Source organism: Mustela erminea, chromosome 15, assembly GCF_009829155.1.
Source record: "Mustela erminea isolate mMusErm1 chromosome 15, mMusErm1.Pri, whole genome shotgun sequence".
Classification (NCBI taxonomy): Eukaryota; Metazoa; Chordata; class Mammalia; order Carnivora; family Mustelidae; genus Mustela; species Mustela erminea.
Genome location: NC_045628.1, coordinates 10,512,812 through 10,532,492, shown reverse-complemented (window position 1 = coordinate 10,532,492; position 19,681 = coordinate 10,512,812). Strand labels below are relative to the sequence as shown.

General features: G+C 44.0%; 1 protein-coding gene across 3 annotated transcripts in view; it reads right to left on the bottom strand.

The window, feature by feature from the left end:
- The window catches only part of TMTC4 (transmembrane O-mannosyltransferase targeting cadherins 4), a 63,305-nt gene that overhangs the window by 26,926 nt on the left and 16,698 nt on the right, over nt 1-19,681 (bottom strand). For 2 of the 3 annotated variants that reach the window (XM_032314391.1, XM_032314390.1), the window contains exons 5-6: nt 18,249-18,336; nt 1,745-1,845 (exon numbers count right to left, since the gene is read on the bottom strand). In XM_032314391.1, the coding sequence (XP_032170282.1) occupies nt 1,745-1,845; nt 18,249-18,336 (189 nt within the window). The remainder of the gene's footprint in view (nt 1-1,744; nt 1,846-18,248; nt 18,337-19,681) is intronic. The other variant, XM_032314392.1, reaches the window with a different exon arrangement.

Here is a 19,681-nt window from a genome sequence, read left to right as displayed (position 1 = left end):
GGGCGAGGGAATCTTGTCATCCCTTCTGGTTGGCACTCTCCAACTTCCCATTTAAATGCATCATCAAAATGTCCACATTCTAATCACACTTTTGGAAATTGCTAAATTTTACCATATCTTTAGTTACATAAATTCAACCTAATTCTTTAGTGCTTTTCAAATATTAATGGGAGTCACCTTGGGCCTTGTTAAATGGAGATTTTGACCCAGCAGGACTTGGGGGGGCGGTTGGAGATCCTAAATTTCTAATAAGCTCCCAGATGGTGTTGATGCCGCTGGTCTTTGAGAGGCAAGGGTTTAGAGCAGTGGCTGGTTTTGCCACTGGGGGATGCCTGGCGATATCCAGAGACATTTTAAGTTGTCACAACCAAGGGAGTCCTACTGGCATTTAGGAGGTAGAGGCCAGGGATGTTGCCTAATATGCTGTGATGCACAGGAGAGCCCTCCCATGAGAAAGAATGATCGAGCCCAAAATGTCAATAATGTCAAGGTTGAAAAACATGGGCTTTGAACAAACTTCAAGTATCTTTGCAGAGTAATTATTTTTATGCCATTTTTAGCTATCTAACCTTAATCTTATAGACTGAGCCCAATAAAACCATGGATCTTTGCTTTGACTACATCAAATCTCATATAACTTCATCTGCTTTCTTTTCCAAGCTATTCCTACATGGCCCATTCAAATCCCAGATCTTTGTTTTTCCATTTCTCCACGCTGATCATATCCTTAATTTCTAAATTTTCCTAATGTCCAGCATAAAATTAGTTAGAATAGTGAAAAAGGAAAGTGGATTTCAATGCCTCTCCCTCCCTGGGGCTTCAGTTCTGACCAGACATAGGAGGTGAACATCTGTACTCTTCAGAGACTCCTCCCTTCCTCTTTGACATTTCCAGTCCAAGCTGAGCACAACACACACTTGGTGCTTCTCTCTCCAGGACCAGAAGCATGGATGGGCTCGGCCCACTGGTGGATTTGGAACTGCCGAAATAGGAGAGCACTCCAGAAAACCGAAACTGTTCTTTCCTCTTTTTCTACGGCACCTTTCCATGAGAGCTAAATGCTCCCCCCCCCTTTTTTTTTTTTAAATTTATTTATCCCAGAGAGAGAGAGAGAGAGCAAGAGAGCAGGAGGAACAGAGGGAGAGAGAGAGAGAGAGAGTGCGCGTTCACGCTCAGAGCCTGACATAAGGCTCACAGCCCTGGGAGCTTAACTGACTGTGCTACCCAGGTGCCCCAGGAGTTAATCATTATCTTTTTTTTTTTTTTCAATTCAATTAGCCAATATATAATACATCATTAATTTTAGATGTACTGTTCAATAATTATCAGTTGTGTACAACACCCAGCGCCTGTCACATCACGTGCCCCCTTAACGCCCATCACCCAGTTGCCCCATCCCCCTACACACCTCCCTTCCACAACCCTCGGTTTGTTTCTCAGAGTCAAGAATCTCTCACACTTTATCTTCCTCTTTGATTTCTTCCCATTTGGTTCTCCCTTCCTTCCCCATGATCCTCTGTACAACTTCTTACATTCCACACAGGAGTTTCCCACTGGTTGCTAATGATCATCAATGGAGACAGCCCATTTCCAGGCAATATCAGATCCACCGAAACCATGAGTAACTGGCGGAAAGGTCTATGACGGGCCGGCAATGGGGTTGAGAAATAAGAGGCCAGGCCAGCCCAGGAAGTCTCCCCTGCAGGGGAAGAAAGGTCAGGCGTGACCGCATCCGGGGACTTACTAGCACAGTGATCCCTTGCTCTTTGCACAGCATGGCTACGGCTCCCAGAAGGATACTCAGCAGGACCCAGAATGTAGAATGTGTTCCCTCTTTGTTACCTGCTGATTCAGAGAAATGACAAACATAAGTCATGCAAGCTCAGCCTTCCTAGCACCAGAGCTACGACTCTAAGCATGCACTTGAAAATAGCCACAGTTGAAAGAGAGTTTGGTCTCCTGATAGCGCTTTTCCATGGGCAAGTGTCCTACGTTATGCATTTCTGTTTAGACAGTACCCTCTAAATGATCTACACACCCGGTCTCAAGGTGCACCCTAGCAGGCACCCACTGCCTTTGGGAAGCATTTCAGTAAAGCCCTGGGCACAGAGATATCTCATTGCAGGATCCCAATGGGGCAAGTTCCTTTTTCCTAACCTGCCGGCACCTAACGGGCCACTCTGACAAGCTGTGTTAAGAAATCCCCCTCGAGGATAAGCACTGCATCTGGTCACAGGCTAACCTCAACAGTGACTGCTGCTCCCAGCACAGGGGTGATGGCAGTATCTGAGTGGCCCCGAGAAGCCCGATAGCTGCCCACAGAGGAGTCCAGGGAAAGGCACAGGCCGGGCTGGGCTGCCAACCCGCATGCGGACTCAAGCCAAAACATCCCTACGAATGTCAGCTCTGTTGTATGAAGCCTGGGGTAAGACTACGCTCGAGCCATCACTAAAAGTCCCTGAACTGCCTTCTGGAAAGGGAGGGTCTGGCTCCAAAGTGTTTGGTGGGAGATGTTTGCAATTTGGGGGCCAGAGCTGAACTGCTTGAAAGGAAAGGGAAGGTCACATGTGGTGCCCATCTCTGTTCTTTCTTTGTAAGGTTCTCACCTCCTTAAACATTTAAAAAAGACATAGGTCTGAAGTAGGGCAAAGTGAACCTGCTTGGAGAGCCAAACTGTTCACTTGCCTGGGCTGCCTCTGCATCTTCGATAAGTTCTGATGAAAACTGAATTCCAAATTCCAGCTCTGCTGCTTACTATGTGACCTTGAGGAAATTACTTATATTCACAGTCTCAATAACCTCATCTATAAAATGCGAACGATGTTACCTACCTACCGGTATATCTGAGACGGGAAAGTTATCTAGAACTACGTGGCCATTTGTGTTAAACATTACATAAACATTCTTGCCAATGTAAATCATATCTGGAAAGCATACAAGAACCAATCACAGTAGTTTCTGAACAGTTCTAAGAAGAAAATCTGGGGCAGCAGAGGGGAAAAGTCTTACTTTGCACTGTAAAGCCCTTTTGTAGTCGTTATATATATATTTTCAACTATGTGCACGTGTGGTAGCATCTCTAGCTTCTAGCCCTGATACTGGCAGCACTCCCAGTGCTAGTGGTGACAACCAAAAATGTCACAGCTTTGCAACATTCCTGGGAGGAGGGGAAATCGATTGTAGTGGGGACCACTGCCCTGAACTGCTGGTACTGATGGGCGGGTCTGTGCACCTGCCCTTGGATCCTGGTCATCATGTGGGGCCTCAGGCCCCACCCACACCTGCGCCATCAGAAAGACGAGGGTGGGGCCCAGCGTCTGGCCTTTTAACCAGGCTTCCAGGGGCTCCTGATGCCCGTGAAAGGTTGGAGAGCATCACCCTAGAGAGGAAGCTTGCTCCCAGCCACATCCCTGATGCCATGTGTGGCTCATGGGAGCAACTCAGACTTCTGCTCTCGGAATCCACGACACCTGACTGACTCTGGAAAGGCAACACTCGTTTGGTGAATGAAATTGCTGTCCGCGGTCCACCAGAAACAAATGCTAGAGCCACCACGTGGGAACAGGAGCAGTCCCTCTTACAGGCTGTGCAGACCAGCTCCCTTGCACAAGTGGCGGGAGTGTTGAAGTGCCGGGACCCTTTCCAAGATGCTTCCAGCAGGGGCCATGAGGTCTTGACTTCGAGACCTTCTAGGATGGGGATTAACTTTCTGCAAGCGCCCATTTCGATTGTAAACTGTGGGTCATTGGAATATTCTTTGTTAGGGTGAGCCCACACCTGTCTCCCTCGACATCAGGTTTTGGCTCTGCTCTGCTCTATCGCCTTTCCAATTGTTCAGGAGGCACAATTGTTCAGAAGTTTCCAGTTGTTCATAAGTTACCTGGAAGCCAACTTCTCATTACCCAACAACCATTCTAGATCAGCGCAGAGAGACCCATCAAGCCAGCTGAGGGTCACCTCACCTATAGAAATTAATGACATTCCATGATGTGAAACTGAACGACCACAGTATGAGTCAGAAGAACAAACCCCATTAAATGAATGACTATATTTGAGTGTTTACATTTTTACGGAACTTACTATTTTGGGGAGGGATTTGCTAGTGATCATCAGCAGACAACATCAAAGCACACGTCATCCTAGACACCAAAGCGTTTACATAAAATCAAGGTCAAAATAACCGTAAAGCTAACCCTGGCTAGTTCCTTTCGAATGATGGTTTTAGGAAAGGCCTCACAAATTCCGGCAACAAGCCCCGGGGTCCCGCTGGCAGAATGGAGGTGATCACAGCTCACGACACACCACGCCTTCCGACATGACGGAGGATGGCAGATGCCAACCTTAAGGCTTGTCCTCTCCAAGCCAATGAACACATGGTCCATTGAGCGTTTCTCCCATCGCACATCTCCTTGAGTCTACATCAAACCACACTTGGGATTTTCCCATATTAGCAGCTGGTAGGTAAATAGGCACCTTCAATTATAAATGAACTCATGTATTACTGGGAGGGGGGTCTCTTCCACAGATAACGGAGTAAATGACTCCCCAGTCCAGCTCCCATGCCCCTCAGGAAAGCCCCTCACAACAGGACCTGCTCCAGGCCAGTATGGAGATGCCCCGTGGGCCCCCAGCCTCTGCCTGCTGCTTCCACATCCACTTTAGGAACCAAATGGACCTCACCCCCCACTGCCTGGATTAGGGTTTTCTAAGCTTTCTCATTCTCACAATCTGTGTTTGGAACTCTTCATGAAACACAACCGGACTTCCCAATATAAGGCTCCCTGTTTTTAACATTTAAAGACGGTCCATTGGGGGCACGTGGCTGGCTCAGTAGGAGCATGAAACTCTTGCTCTTGAGGTTGTGAGTTCAAGCTCCATGTTGGGTGCAGAGATTACTTAAAAAAAAAAAAAAATTAAGAAAGAAGATCCCTTGACCATTTTACCTTCCTTCCTAGAAAAACTGAACTGGCTTGTATTTGACACGACTGTAACCTGGATGAATTCCTCCCCTCCCCAGACCATGGACCAGTGGCTTTGAATAGGAAAAAGAATCCCAGTTCCTCCATTAAAACACCCAAAGGACAGCTCTTGAAGCACTCCATTAACACAAGTTAAATTAGTATAGAGATGGGGAAGTAATGGGCTCCTGTTCCACTTGTCTGGAATTTAAAATGGTTTTCTCCTTAGATGGCTAAATCAGATTTCACCAAATACAGAAAAAAAAGCTTCTATAGAAAACAGATAACCTTCTTCTGAATCTCATTCCATCATTTCACCACGCTTCTCAAACCCCAAGTTTCTGCAAGGGACATGGACACCCCACACCACTCGAATCCTCTATGGTAATTCTTTTGGAAGAGTCCTACCCTGTAATTCCCTCTTATACTTTTGATTTGGTGCAGACAGGTCTGGTAAAAGACGTGTGAGAGACAATGTTTCTTTGCTAAAGAAATTTCTTTAGTTACGGTGATGATTAAATATATGGCCACTTCTCAACAGTGGTAATTTCTGATCAAAGGCAAAATTTCAGTAGTTAGTTACAAACCCAGTGAGGGATTCATATTCGGAAAACCGAACTCGAGATTTCCACTGTCCAGAGAAGGCATCATAGCCAATGAGCACCTGAAACTTACCAGTCCCTAGCAAGATGTATCACAAGTATAAGTCACACACCTGATTTGGAAGACTTGCTATGAAATAAAAAGGACTATAAAATATTTCATAATTTTATATTGATTATTATATAGTGAAATTGTCATGTTTTTTATATATTTGGCTAAAAGTGTAGTTAAAATTCATCTAACGGGGGTCTTTTTATAATGTGGTTACTAGCCACTTGGAAATTACATGCATGGCTCATCCTGTATTTCTTACTGTCTGTCCCACGTGCTCAGAGACCCAGTTTACAGGTGAAACGATCTGCACGTGGCCTTGTTTGTATTCCAAGTCTGCCTTTGAAAACTCGGAGAACATGAAGTGAGTCTGCCTCTTTAAATCTCTTTCTCCTGAAACTCTTACAGGATTGGCCATTTGATATTATCAGGAGTCATAAAGCTAACCACGTACCAAGACTTCAGTTTTTTCCAGAGTTCAAATAGGAAAGCTTAATTTAACTAATGTTTCTCCATGATTTCCTATAAATCGAAGTCTTTACAAATGTGTGGTAGGCACGTGCATGATACGCCAAGGCCAAGTACAAAAGCACTGACAGTGTTTCCAGTATGAGGGTGGTTGAGAAAGGGCTTATAAAGATTAAATACTCAGCTGGGAAACTGGTTTTGAGCCCAGTCTAGTGGACTTCTGGTAACACGACCCATGTTAGCAAAGTTTTTACCCATGTAATTCCCAAGATTAAAATTTTTTTTTTAAAGACTTTATTTATTTATTCATGAGAGAGAGAGAGAGAGGAACACAGAAGGAGAAGCAGGCAGGCTGCCCACTGAGCAGGGAGCCCAATGCGGGACTTGATCCCAGGACCTTGGAATCACGACCTGAGCCAAAGGCAGATGCTTAACCGACTGAGCCACCCACATGCCCTAAAATTTTTTTGAGTCTTAATTTGTCAAGGTGACCAATGCTAATTGCTGTCAAGATACAGCACATCTAGATGAATTTGGACTTTGCATTTATGTGAGTATGCTCTTGTTTAGTAACTAATGCAAGCCATTCTTCCATTTCTAAGTTTGAGCATTTTAACAGGACAGATGAAACAGAGATGACACCTCCAATACAGCTGGCACTCAACAAAGATTTGGGGAATCAACAGTTTCATTTCTATGTCTACCAGAAGTCTTATTATATTACCACACTTCTTTTGCAATTATGATATGTAATTTAATATCAAAAAGTTATAATGTACTCCCTGTGAGGAAGCACAGCCAGAAGTCACATCTCTTCATTTGACATTAATTTAATGTCTTTAAATCGCCTCACAATGGAAAAATCTCCATTATGAGACGAAAAAAATCTATTTAAAAAAATATTTTGAAAAAAATTACATAACCCTAACATAACACTGTATCTCAACTATATTGGAATTAAATTTTTAAAAAATTACATAAGGAATAATAAAAAGGCCAAGCAAAAACTGATCGTATTAATTTTAAATTTAGAGCTGTTAAAAACAGTAATAATAAATCCTGAGAGCCAGATGTCACTGCCAGTGCAGTTGCATTTATGAATATTTTTATTCAAAAAAATCGTCCCCGAGTAGGGAATTCTAACTAGTACATAACTAGATGCCAGCATCTCAGGATGTTGTGTGTACCCAGAGTTCTCTGTCTCATTTCCATCCAGTCCACTGACTTGTAATCACCAGTGACCCAGGGGAAGAAGAAAAGAACCATTCCTACGCCACGTGACATTTCTCAGCACGTAAGAAGACCACCTGCTCCAGGATAATTATGCAGCATTAGCAAACATCAACAGTTTATGATCCAGAACTTAGTAAACTGGCCTAGAAAATGTTTTCCTTGTTTTCGTATAGGCCTGCCACAGCTAAGAGAATACAACCACTTAGATAAATGGAGACAAAGGCTAATGAAGTGCAGGGAGCCGAGGGGGAATAAAAAACCCACCCCAAAATGAAGAACAGAAACACACTTGTCACTGCTAACACCCACAAGTGCCAACAGATGTGATCAATTTAATGAAGCATGTGCCTTGGATTTGGCACTACTTTCTGGGGGGGAGATCCTCTTTCAGAAAAAGCACCACATTGTACGAGCTACCCTCTTCACCGCTCAATGCCTGGCATCTCCACTGCCTTGAACCTGGCACGCCGTGTTGTGTGTGGGAACCACGCCACCCCGACAGGTGGCCCTGACTCCCTCTGCCAGAGCGACACAATGAGCATCCCACTCCCATTCCAAAAGTCGGAGCCAACCAGGCAGTGCCTCCACCCGCTGAATGAAAAGTCAGCCGCGGCCATTCTGAAGTACCAGCCCGTTTGTGGGGAAATCAAGCAACATAGGAACCAATGAAATATGAAGGCAGAGAATAGAAAATACACAGGAACACCATCGTCAGAGTTCAGTTGGCAATAACCCCAAATCTAAAAGCAAGACTCTTGTGCTACATGATTTACACAGTCACCTATTTTTTTTTTTTAGAGCTGCATGATTCTAAGTCAAAAAAACAAAACGAAACAAACAAAAAAACCAAAGTCTTAAGTCAGAATGAAAATGAAAATGTGAGGACATGATACCCCAAGATTAAGAGTTATCTTACTTTAGCTGCCTGACCTACGTAGAGACAGCAATACAGCAGACAGAGTTTAAGGGCTTGCAACAACCAATCTTTGGGATCTTGTCTTTCATAATAGTTTAGAATTTAAAATAGTTGTTCTGGATATGTAACAGATTCATTCCTCTCTTAAAAAGGTTCTCTCCTGCCCAGCATAAATGAACTAATTAAATTTCTCTTGTTCATTTCAGCTTCCCTGAAACAAGTATTTTAAGTTATTTGTTTAAAAGAGAAATCGTGGGCACCTGGGTGGCTCAGTCGGTCAAGCATCTGCTTTTGGCTCAGATCATGATCCCTGGGTCCTGGGATCTGGGTCCTGGGATAGAGCCTTGCATCAGGCTCCCTGCTCGGCGGGGAGCCTGCTTCTCCCTCTCTTTCCTGCTTATGCTCCCTGTTGCTCTGTCTCAATCTCTCAAATAAGTAAATAAATAAAATCTTGAAAAAAAAAATGGTTTTGGCTAGTCTACCATGTTTACTGTGCAGAGAGATGATCTGTTTCCAGTCCAAAATACTAGGCTTTAAAAGAGATGTCAGTGTTGACAAGATGTCTCATCATAAGAATAACACTTTTTGTTTGGGGCATTCAGAAATGATGACCAGTGCACCATCAACTTTATCTGACTTTGTGTTCTTCTTTTTTGAGGAAAACGTATGGTTTTCCGGGGTGCTTGGGTGGCTCAGTCAGTCAAGGGCCTGCCTTCTGCTCAGGTCATGACCCCACATCGGACTCCCTGCTCAACAAGGGAGCCTGCTTCTCCCTCTCCCTCTGCCACTGCACACATGCTCTCTCTCTCTCTCTGACTCTCAAGTGAATAAATAAAATCTTAAAAAAAAAAAGGTATGGTTTCCCTTATAAGGACATTTACTTTTTTAAAAAAAGGATTCTGTTGCAAAAGATCTTGCATGAAGATATTCTAAGCACCATATCTCTCTCTCTCTCTCTCTCTCTCACACACACACACACACACACACACACACAAAGCAGACAGAAATGTTACGTGAGTAGCTTTCTTCCCCATTTTCTGAAAAGGCAGGGATTCTAGAGGTTAGCACAGAATTGCTTGTTAATAAACTAGCAGTTAAAATTGTCCTGAGCTTTATAATACAGACACTGAATCTATAAAGAAAACTAATGAGGTCATCAAAAAGAAATGTATCCCTTGAAAGAGCTTTTTAACTAGTTAAAACCACAAATTTCAGAGTACTCAATGTTTTGTTCCCTTATAAAAAAATATATATATATATATATTTTTAAAGATTTTATTTATTTGACAGACAGAGGTCACAAGTAGGCAGAGAGGCAGGCAGAGAGAGAGGAGCAAGCAGACTCCCCACTGAGCAGAGCCTGATACGGGGCTTGATCCCGGGACCCTGGGATCACAACCTGAGCCAAAGGCAGAGGCTTTAACCCACTGAGCCACCCAGGCGCCCCCCTTATAAAAATATTAAAAACCTTTCTTGAACTATAAGTTTCTGTGTAGCTGATGCTAGACCTTTCTTTGAATTTATCTTCAGATCCAAAAAGAACAAAGACCAGGTCACTTTAAAGTTTAAACTTTAAGTTTAAACAATAAACAAACAAATAAAAATGTTTAAGTTAAACAATAAAGTTTACACCTTAAGTTTAAACAATAAATAGCATTATTATTTGTGTCCAATAAATACTAGACTGAACTTCTACCACAGAGGAGCTCTGGTTCTCAGTGGAACACTTACAAACATGTGGAGCAACTGGCACTAGGAACCATCATGGCCGTGACAATGTGTTTGGCACATGTTTACCACTCGGCTTTTTGTAAAATCCACACTGACTAGACAGGGGAAAACAAAAAATGAGTGACTATTTCTTAATATAGCTCAAAGTCCAAATGAAAAAATATATTCCTGAATGTCCATTAGTATCAAGCTCTCTGCTCTGTTGGACTGAAGGAAATTTAACAGAGATGAAAGAAATTAGTAGCATAAACAAAACTACCATATGATCCAATAATTCCAATTCTGGGTATTTATCCAATGGAAACACATTCTCTCTCTATAAAATACTATATGCTATATATATATGCTATAAAATATGCAGCATATATACTATCTAATATTGTGGCATATTACTATATACTATATATGTATATATACATGTTATACTATATAACATGGCATATTACTATATACCATGTAATACCATCATATAGCATATTACACTACAGTATATAATACCACAGTATAGTATTATACTATAAGATATAGAGTATAAATCACTGTACTATGAAATATATAGTACATACATATAAAATATATACTGTGTATACATATAGGTATATGTGCACAGTATAAACAGAATGGAATATTATTCAGATATAAAAAAGAAGGAAATCCTTCCATTTGCAACATGTTTGGACCCTGAGGGCATTGTGCTAAGTTAAGTAAGTCAGATAGAGAAAAACAAATACTGTGTGATCTCACTTAGACACAGAATAAAACCCAAACTCATAGATAGAACAGACCGGTGTTTGCCAGAGGAGGATGACGGTGCGCAGCTAAAAGGTCAAAACTCCAAAAAGCCACAAGTCCTGGGGATGAAATGCACAGCATGGTATCCAGAGGTAACAACACTGTTGCATATTTGAAAGTTGCTAAGAGAGTTGATTTTAAAATTCTCATCACAAGAAATGTGTTAACTATATATGGTGATGGATGCCAACCACATTTATTGTGATCGTTTCACAATAAATGCAAACACTGAATCACTATTTTGTATACATAAAACCAATAAAATGTGAGATGTCAATTATATCTCAATTAAAGAAAAGAAAAAAATGCACATTCCAAGAGAAACAGAAAAAAAAATGAACAGTATAAAGGCCACAGCCATCAATTCTGCATAAATGCGCTCTGACACGGAGGGAGTACTTACTGAGTGCCCGCTGTGAGGTGTGGACAGGAAGGAAAAAGTGAACAAGGAAGTATGGAAAACCAGAACATTCTGCTTCTTGAGCCTTGTGAATACTGACAGCTTTATTTTAATCAACATATACTAGACCGCAAGCTCTTTGAGGCCCAGACTGTTCTAGTTTTTATATCCCCAACTCAGGGGAAATAAAAGGAGCTTTACAAAGGACACCCTCAATGTTTGGTTAATTACTGGTGAAAGAATGAATGACCAAAACTGATGTTAGCTTGGAACAGAATCAGAAAAAGTGTTATCATGGATGCCCTACCAGAAATACTTTTGCATCCAGGGCTCTGCCTGTTTCTTCTCTGTGATGTTATTATTAGCGTATGAAAATACGCTCCTCTCTAAAAAGACTCTTAGCCACCGCAGGCATGAAGTTGAACTTTAACATGATGTGTAAGGATTATTCCAGAGAGTTGTTCTCCACAAACAAAGAAGTACTTTCTATTCTATTATGTTTAATGAGCAGTATGGAAAATCTGAAATGCAGAAAAGTGGCTGAAACCATAGTGTCTCGGTCAACAGAGACTAGGAAAGGCTCTAGCAGACCTTGTGGGCACCAGTCCTGGAGTGGGGGGTGTGGATAATGAAGCAAATGGGCATTTGGGAGACAGGAGGGGAGGGGGGACTGGCAGAGCAAAGGGGACTGTCTGATGTGAGCAGAACATGGGGTGGGGTGGGGGTGAAGGAGGGTGCCATCCGGTCACCGTGTCCCGTTTTGCTCTGCCTGCTCCCCAGTCCAGCAGGTGGGCTCAGGGCGCAGAGCCACGTGGGGAGAAGGGACTCACGAACTGCCGTCTGTTTCCGATGCGGGCTTCCCCCAAGCAAGCTAATAACTCAATGTAAGCTTCTTTTTCAAATCCGTGCTGCTCTGTGCCTCCAGACCTGCAAGGAACTTCGGAGGCAGAATTCAATCCTGCCCTCCATACTCTGTGGTGTGAAAACAATACGTGGGAACCGAAAAGAGTAGTGCAAACCAACTCAGAATGATGGAGAGTGCTGACTGAGGGGTGGGTGTTTTCAACCACCTACTTTAAACTCACAAGGAATAAAAATGATCCTGCGCTGTAACTCAAAGCCTACCTGGGCAGGTGATACAGAGGAGAGAGAGGACACAACAGACCAATAAGCACTCTCACGGGTGAGACCCAAGGCTGGACGTGTGGAGGGGAGCAACCTCCTAGCTTTACATTTTCCAATGACTAAGTAAGCTGACAGGGACTACAAAACACCATTCCAGTCTGGAATCAGGACCACAGGCTTCATTTTCATCTATTCCTTCCCTTTCCTGAAGCGGGGTTCAAGTGAAGAGGGAAACAGATCCTGGAAAGGTGTGTGTGTTCGGGGTGCTGTAGGCAAGAGGTCAGCACTTCTTTGAAGACCTCCTAATTGGTCCATTTGTCTTCTGTTCTAAGTAACTTCAACCTAATGAAAATCTATTCATATTCTTAAAAGGCTCTCCGTAGAAGCTATGTCTGCTACTGCTAGCTGTGTGCAAACATTAAATATTTCCCGGTTAACTTTCTTGAAAACATTTACACACATCACATTAAAGGCCCAACAATCTCCTTCCAGTTTTAAAGCAAACATATAAATGTCAAAAGAATGCTACCAGACCGAAGAAGAAAGGTCACCCTGCTACTACAGTTAACATAGTTCCATCAGGACGGGAATATACCGCACCAGTTTCTCAAGCATCAATGTACTCATTGAAAAGCCATCACATATTAGAGCACCTTCACCTTCGATATTAGCTCCCAAAGGCTTTATTTAAAAAATGTATCTTCTGTAAAGATGGCTCTTGGAAATAATTTTGTAATTTACAAATGAATTCAAAAGCATATCAAAATATGCTCAGTTGGTTAAGCATCTGCCTTCAGCTCAGGTCAAGATCCTGGGGTTCTGGGTTCGAGCCCCGCATGGGGCTCTCTGCTCAGTGGGGAGCCTGCTTCTTCCTCTCCCTGTACCCCTCCCCGTGAGCGCTTGTGCTCATGCTCTCTCTCTCAAACATACAGCTTAAAAAAAAAAAAAGAAGGTCAATGCTAAAGGAACCAAGCAAAGACTATACGGCATCTTTAGTTTTATGCCATTCTGCAGGAATACTCCACATTAACAGAGGCTAATAAATGTATCCATTCATTGGACAGAAGAACTTTTAGTCTCCTGATATTTTTTCATTATTTCACCAAAGTAATCTTTAGAAGTAGTGAGAAGTTTTACTCTATCTCCTAAATTATATGTCCCACATGTTAAATCTATCAACATGGAGGATTTTCTTCAGAAAATACTTCTGATGTCTTCGACATGCATTCAGAACAAGGAATAGATTCTTTAAGGGAGGGATGTGTTAAAATTAATAAAATGATTCTTCATGAAACTTCAGAGTTGTCTTGGGGAAAGGCCAACGGATTTAATTTCTAATTTTCTTTCAGAAAAATAGAACTGATAAACTATTATCCTCTGTAATTGCAAATTCAGATCTGCCCATTGAAGAACATGAGGTAGCACCATCTGTAACGAGCAAAAGAGTGATTAGTAGGGGCGCCTGGCTGGCTCAGTGGGTTAATCACCTGCCTTCAGCTCAGGTCATGATCCCAGGGTGCTGGTATCGAGTCCCGCATCGGCGGGGCTGGGGGTTGTCCCTGCTTAGCGGGGAACCTGATTTTCTCTCTCCCCCTCCCTGCTGCTCTTTCTCTTTCTCTCTCAAATAAATAAAATTAAAAAAAAAAAACCCAAAACAACAGTGAGTAGTAATGGACCCCCAACCCCTTCTCGCGCTCCCATTCAGATCCAGTCTCACGGAAGAGCCACTTGATGGTGCCGAATGTGCTACGAGGCTAGGACAGGTGCACGCCTCCATCCCCCCTCCTCCCCCACCAGATCCCTGGGGCCATGTGTCCTCAGGAATTTTATGATCATGACAGGTAGGGAGGTCTCAACCCAGGAAGAGGTGGACAGGCCCACTTGCTAAGTTTGCTTTCAGTCTCCAGGAAGAAAAGTCACCACCAAAATTCTCTGTCCTGGAAGCTGTTCTATTGAGCTGTCCCCAACCTCTCTGCTGTATCAGAAACACGGGGAGTCAGAAGGAAATTGATGGTTTCATCTCAGTATGAAAAAATAATGGTAACAAAAGGGGGTGCAGGGTGTGGCTGGGTGTAACCAACTTCTGAGGGAGTCTGGTATCTTCTGGGGCCACTGGGGTCACCCTTGGTATGTGTCTTAGCAGAGCCGTTGGTTTGAGAGCACAGGTGCTCCAAGACAATCTGCCCCATGTCCAGCCTGTGCAGGATGGGAGGGAGGGGCACCGTGAATGAAAAACCTCATAGGCCCTCCCCAGTCCACCCCCGGAAACTATGGACAGTTTCTAGATGGCCGTTCAAGGTAGATAACTATAAATACCTAGAACATCCAAACAACACAGTCTGTGCTAGAAGAGTTTACAACCCTGCCTGAATCTTTTCGTAGGGAAAAACTAAGGGTTAAAAGGAAGCCTATTGGGTACACCGATGTTCAAAGCAGCATTAGTCACAGTAGCCAAAAGTAGCCGCAACAACCCACAAGCCCACCGACAGATAAACAGAAAAATGAGATGCGGTAGTAGAATTATTCAGCCTTGACAGAAATTCTGACACACGCTACGGCATCGAGAACCTTGAGGCTGTTGCGCTCGGTGAAATAAACCAGACAGAAAAGGACAACCTCTGTGTGATTCCACTTACAGGAGGTACCTAGAACAGTTACATTCTGGACAGAAAGCAGACTGGCTGTCGCCAGGGGCTAGGGGAGGGGAGATGGGGAGTCACTGTTTCATGGGTACAGAGTTTCAGTTTTTCAAGATGAACAGGTTCTGGACGTGGACAGAGGTGACGGCTACAGAACGAGGGGGATGTGTTTAGTGCGCTCAACTGGTACACTGCAAAACGGTTAAAATGGGCACTTTTATGTTCAGTATATTTTACCACAATAAAAATAAGGGGGAAATGCCGCTATAGTGACTTTTATGTCGCCTAACTTAGCTTAAATAATTACTGACTTCTGGCAAGTCTGGCAACATGCTTCCTGCCTCCTCTTCAGATTCCTCGGAAGCAAATCCCAGAAGTTATTCCATTTCATCTGTAACTACTTCAGCCCGTGTCTCTAAGAGAAAAGGATTGTTTTTAAAATACACCTGTGATGACATTATCATGCCTAATCTTTTAACAACTTGTTAACAGAATTGAGTGTGTCTCCTGGTTTGTTTATTTATTTATTTGAGAGAGAGAGAGAGAGAGAGAGAGAGCGAGCGAGCGCATGCGGGGGGAGGTGGCGGGAGGCGAGGGAGCGAGACTCCCCGAAGACTCCCCACACGAGGCTCCATCTCACGACCTTGAGATCGCGACCCGAGATGAAAGCAAGAGTCGGATGCCCACCCGACGAGCCACACAGGTGCCCCCCTCCTGGTTACTGGTAATGACGGTTTTGAAAAGCTTTGCCTCATCGGACCAATGAGGACAAGGAAGGAGAACAGCACAAGGCGGCCGGCCTTGGCTTTGAAATGAATTAGAATCCAGAGAGTTAGACTCCAGGGTGAACCCAGTTCTGCTATAAACAACTATGTGAGCCCCCCAAAGTTACTGCAACTGCGAGTCCTACATCGGGAAAATGGGAAAGTAAATCCACCTACTTTAGAGATTGTTCCATAATTAAATGAGAAAAAATAGAGACACCTGCGTACCCGTATGCCAGTAGATGCTCAAGAAATGGCAGCTATTACATTAATAGCAAAATCTTCTACGTTCCTAAGTAAAAACTGCTGGAAACCCCTAACAGTCAATCCAGAAAAAAGTTCTGGAACCCCTCAGACGGTGACAACTACCCTGGGAATCACCTGTCTCAGAGCCTGGCGAACCTTGCAAAGGACACGGCAGGAAGCGTCTCGGGCTTTGAAGCCAGCGGGCCCGTGTGGACGCTGCGAAACTCCGCCGTGGCAGGGCGCAGCGGCCCAGACAACGTGGCAAGAAACGGGTGTGCCTGTTTCACAACACTTCATGGACAGACCCTGGGATCTGAACTTCATGTAAGTTTTTGTATGTCACAAAATGTAATTATCGTTTTTTATTTCCCAACCATTTAAAAGTGTGGAAAACCAGGGAGCTGAGGACGAGTCAAGCGCAGGCCGGGGAAACAGTGTAGTGTGCGGAATCCCCACGCTCGGTGGCCGCGGCCCAGCCCCGGGGGCTCCCACCCTGCCCACCCGCGCCTCTTTGCAGCTCCCACTGTGGCTCCCGTTCTGGTGCCACAACTAGGGTATCCAGGATGCCAACCCCGCGGTCCTCACCCCCGCTCTGCTCCTGGACTGCCTCCTGTGAATCCCTCGGCACACGGCACAGGAGGACCAGGAATGGTGACAGACAAGAAGATGGGGAAGAAAATGAAGAAAGCTCACAAAAAGACACACAAGTGCCACGAGAGTGGCCCGCGTTCCCCCTCCTGCTCTTCCAGCGCAGACTCTGACCGAATCCAGAGCCCGGACCCTTCCCTCAAGGCTCTCCAGGTCGGGTCCCCCATCAGACTTCAGGGGTCCTCTCGTGCTGGGGAAGATGAGACGCTGCCCAGTCTGAGCCTTCCGCTGGAGGCCGCTCAACCCTGACTGGCTAGGGAAAGCGAGAAAAGAATGACCATGGGCTAGCGAAGACGGTCTTCCCACCCCTGGGATAGAACTTTTAGCGGAGGAGTTTAGTAGGAGAACCATTTCCTGAGGAGGGTGAAACCGTTGAGCTAAATGCTGAAGATGAATTTAAGATCTATAAAATGTGATTTTTTTTTTCTTACTTTCTTTTATAATACTCAGGGTTGCGAGGTATTGTGGAAATTGAATTATGGGAGAAAAAGAAACTGCCCCGTTTTTATAACGGTAAAAAAACATGTAAAAATCATTATTAAAAATTGCTGTAGTGGTCATTAAATTAGGTAGTAATGGCTCAATGCGTATTTGGAAAAAACAACTCATTCTTAGCTTGCAGGCCACATGTGAAGGGGTAGCGGGTTGGACTTGGACCCTGGGTCCCTCTGTTTACTAACCCTGAGATTTCCGCTTCATCGACCCCAGCAGAGAATTCGGAATGAGCGGTCTGCTCTTCAGTATCAATAAGAGATTATTTATGGAAAAAACCGAAGTACATATATTAGTATATGACAATCCTATGAAAGGCCTGGCAGCCTAGAGCACACCTGAGCTTTGAGAAACTCTAGAAAAGCCTCAAGCAGGCCAAGGTCCAGGCACTCCTGTTTAAAAGGCTCCACTCCAACATTCCAGAAGAAGTCACCCCACTTGCCTCTCCCCCAGACGGAAATCACTGACTGCGAAGTATGAGGACAGCTCTGCAGTCCATTCGCTTCTGATTCCTCAGATAACAGAAACTGAATGTAGAACTTCTGCAGGAGCTCGCAGGCATGACAGGTACGTACGCTGAATTCCTCGCATCTGGTGTCTACGATAAAGCGACTGGAAGGTCTGACTTGAGTTGGGGCTGACTGGAATCCATGCACCGAGCAGAGTCCCACGGGGATTCTGCTGCATCTCCCTCAACGCACCTGCTGGGTCGCTCTGGGCCATTCCTCCACACCCCACGCCCCGACACACACACTCAATGAGCCGTTGCAACTCCAGCAACGAGGACTTTCTTTGTACGGATTAATACCGCACCAATGACAAAATCAAGAATTTCATAATCCAGGTCCATACCCATCGCTATTCGTTCATTTTAGACTTTTTTCTATTTCCCTCACGGAGAGGTTTTAATAAAGAATAGTAAACAAAAGTGTTTCTCCCCCTGCAAATATAATGACAAAAATTGATCACAGCTGCTTTAGGAAACCGCAAAAACTCCTGGTCTCACCACCCTAGAAGGCTCCCGTGTGAATGCTAATGTATGAACTTTGTATTATCAAAAACGCAACAGAGTAAACACGTATCTGAAGAGAAACCTTTTGGCCAACATTCTCTTAAAATGATAAAATTATATACATAGATAATTTCCCATCTCAAAATTAAGAAGGTAAACATCATGCTTACTTTCTCTAAACGCTTTACAGTAGCCCAGGAAAGATAACAGAAAGAACAGGGCCCCCAGGAGGTCTGCACGGCCGACAACACCAGCAACCTTGAAAGAAAGAGAAGAAAAAAAGATTTTCATGAAAAAAAAAATTTAAAAAATCCTAAACTTAGGAAACATAACAAATTTCTTAGAAACGAAAGGCAAAAACCATACTAGCTTCTGCCATCTATTAAAATAACTGTGCAACAGTCCTGTGGTCTTATCTTCCAATTGGTTTTTCTTTTTCCTCTTTGGACTGAGATTTGGGTTAGCTGCTTCCGAGAGAGTGGGATGAACATGACTGTACTGCTGCCTGTTCTGGGAGCAGGAGCCCCACCACAGCACCCTGCACCCTAGAGCCCAGACACTGGTGCTGATGTCCCCCAAGTGGATTTCAACAGAAAATGCTAGAAGCTTGAAGGGCAGAATATTGAGCAAAGAAAATTTGACCGGAAACATGCAGGAAAGCTGGGAAAGAAATGTGAAAAGTCACCAGGCAAAGAGAAAAAGGTACAGGTTCAACCATGCAGAGCCACCCCTGTCACTGTTGCTCCTTTCAAGACCAAAACCGATTTGTGGGGGGCTTAACCTGGAAAGCAGAACGCTTCACACATGACTGAGAAGGAAGATGAAGATAGAATAAAGTGTCTCCCATTTCTTTCTGCCACGTCTGCCCTTTCCTTTTTTACCTTAGTGATAACTTTTTTACTTTAATTCTTCTTTACCTTAGTGATAACTTCTTTACCTTAGTGATAACAAAGCAATGTAAAATCTGTGTCTCACGTCACATCTGGTAACTGTTCTCCAAACATCTCCTGGCAGAGAAAGACTGAGAATCCCATTCAGGAGTGTGGGTCTGGCTTACGTGGCACACTCTGCTAACCAGCACTTGGATGTGACACGTGCAACGTCCTGTGTTCCTGGGATTCTGTAGGTATTACTCCAATGGCTGGTAAGTTTATCTTTTTTTTTTTTTTTTTAAGATTTTTTTATTTTTTTAACAGAGAGAGAGAGAGATCACAAGTAGGCAGAGGCAGCAGAGGTAGGGTGGGAAGTTGGGCTCCCTGCTGAGCAGAGAGCCCGATGCGGGGATCGATCCCAGGACCCCGAGATCATGACCTGAGCTGAAAGCAGAGGCTTAACCCTCTGAGCCACCCAGGTGCCCCAAGTTGATCTTTTCTTAAAGGACATGAAATGTGGGACAGAATAAAGACTAAGCTATAATGGAGGTAACAGAATAATACAGTTCACATGAAAATTTCTATATTTATATTCGATTCCCAACTGTTGTGGACAAGCAGTGGCTAAAGAGAATGCCTTTGAGCGACGATTTCCCGCTACCCTGGCTAGCTGTAAAACGCTGGAGGTGATTATTCATTCTGATCGCTCATTTCTGACAGCAGTGCGTGTG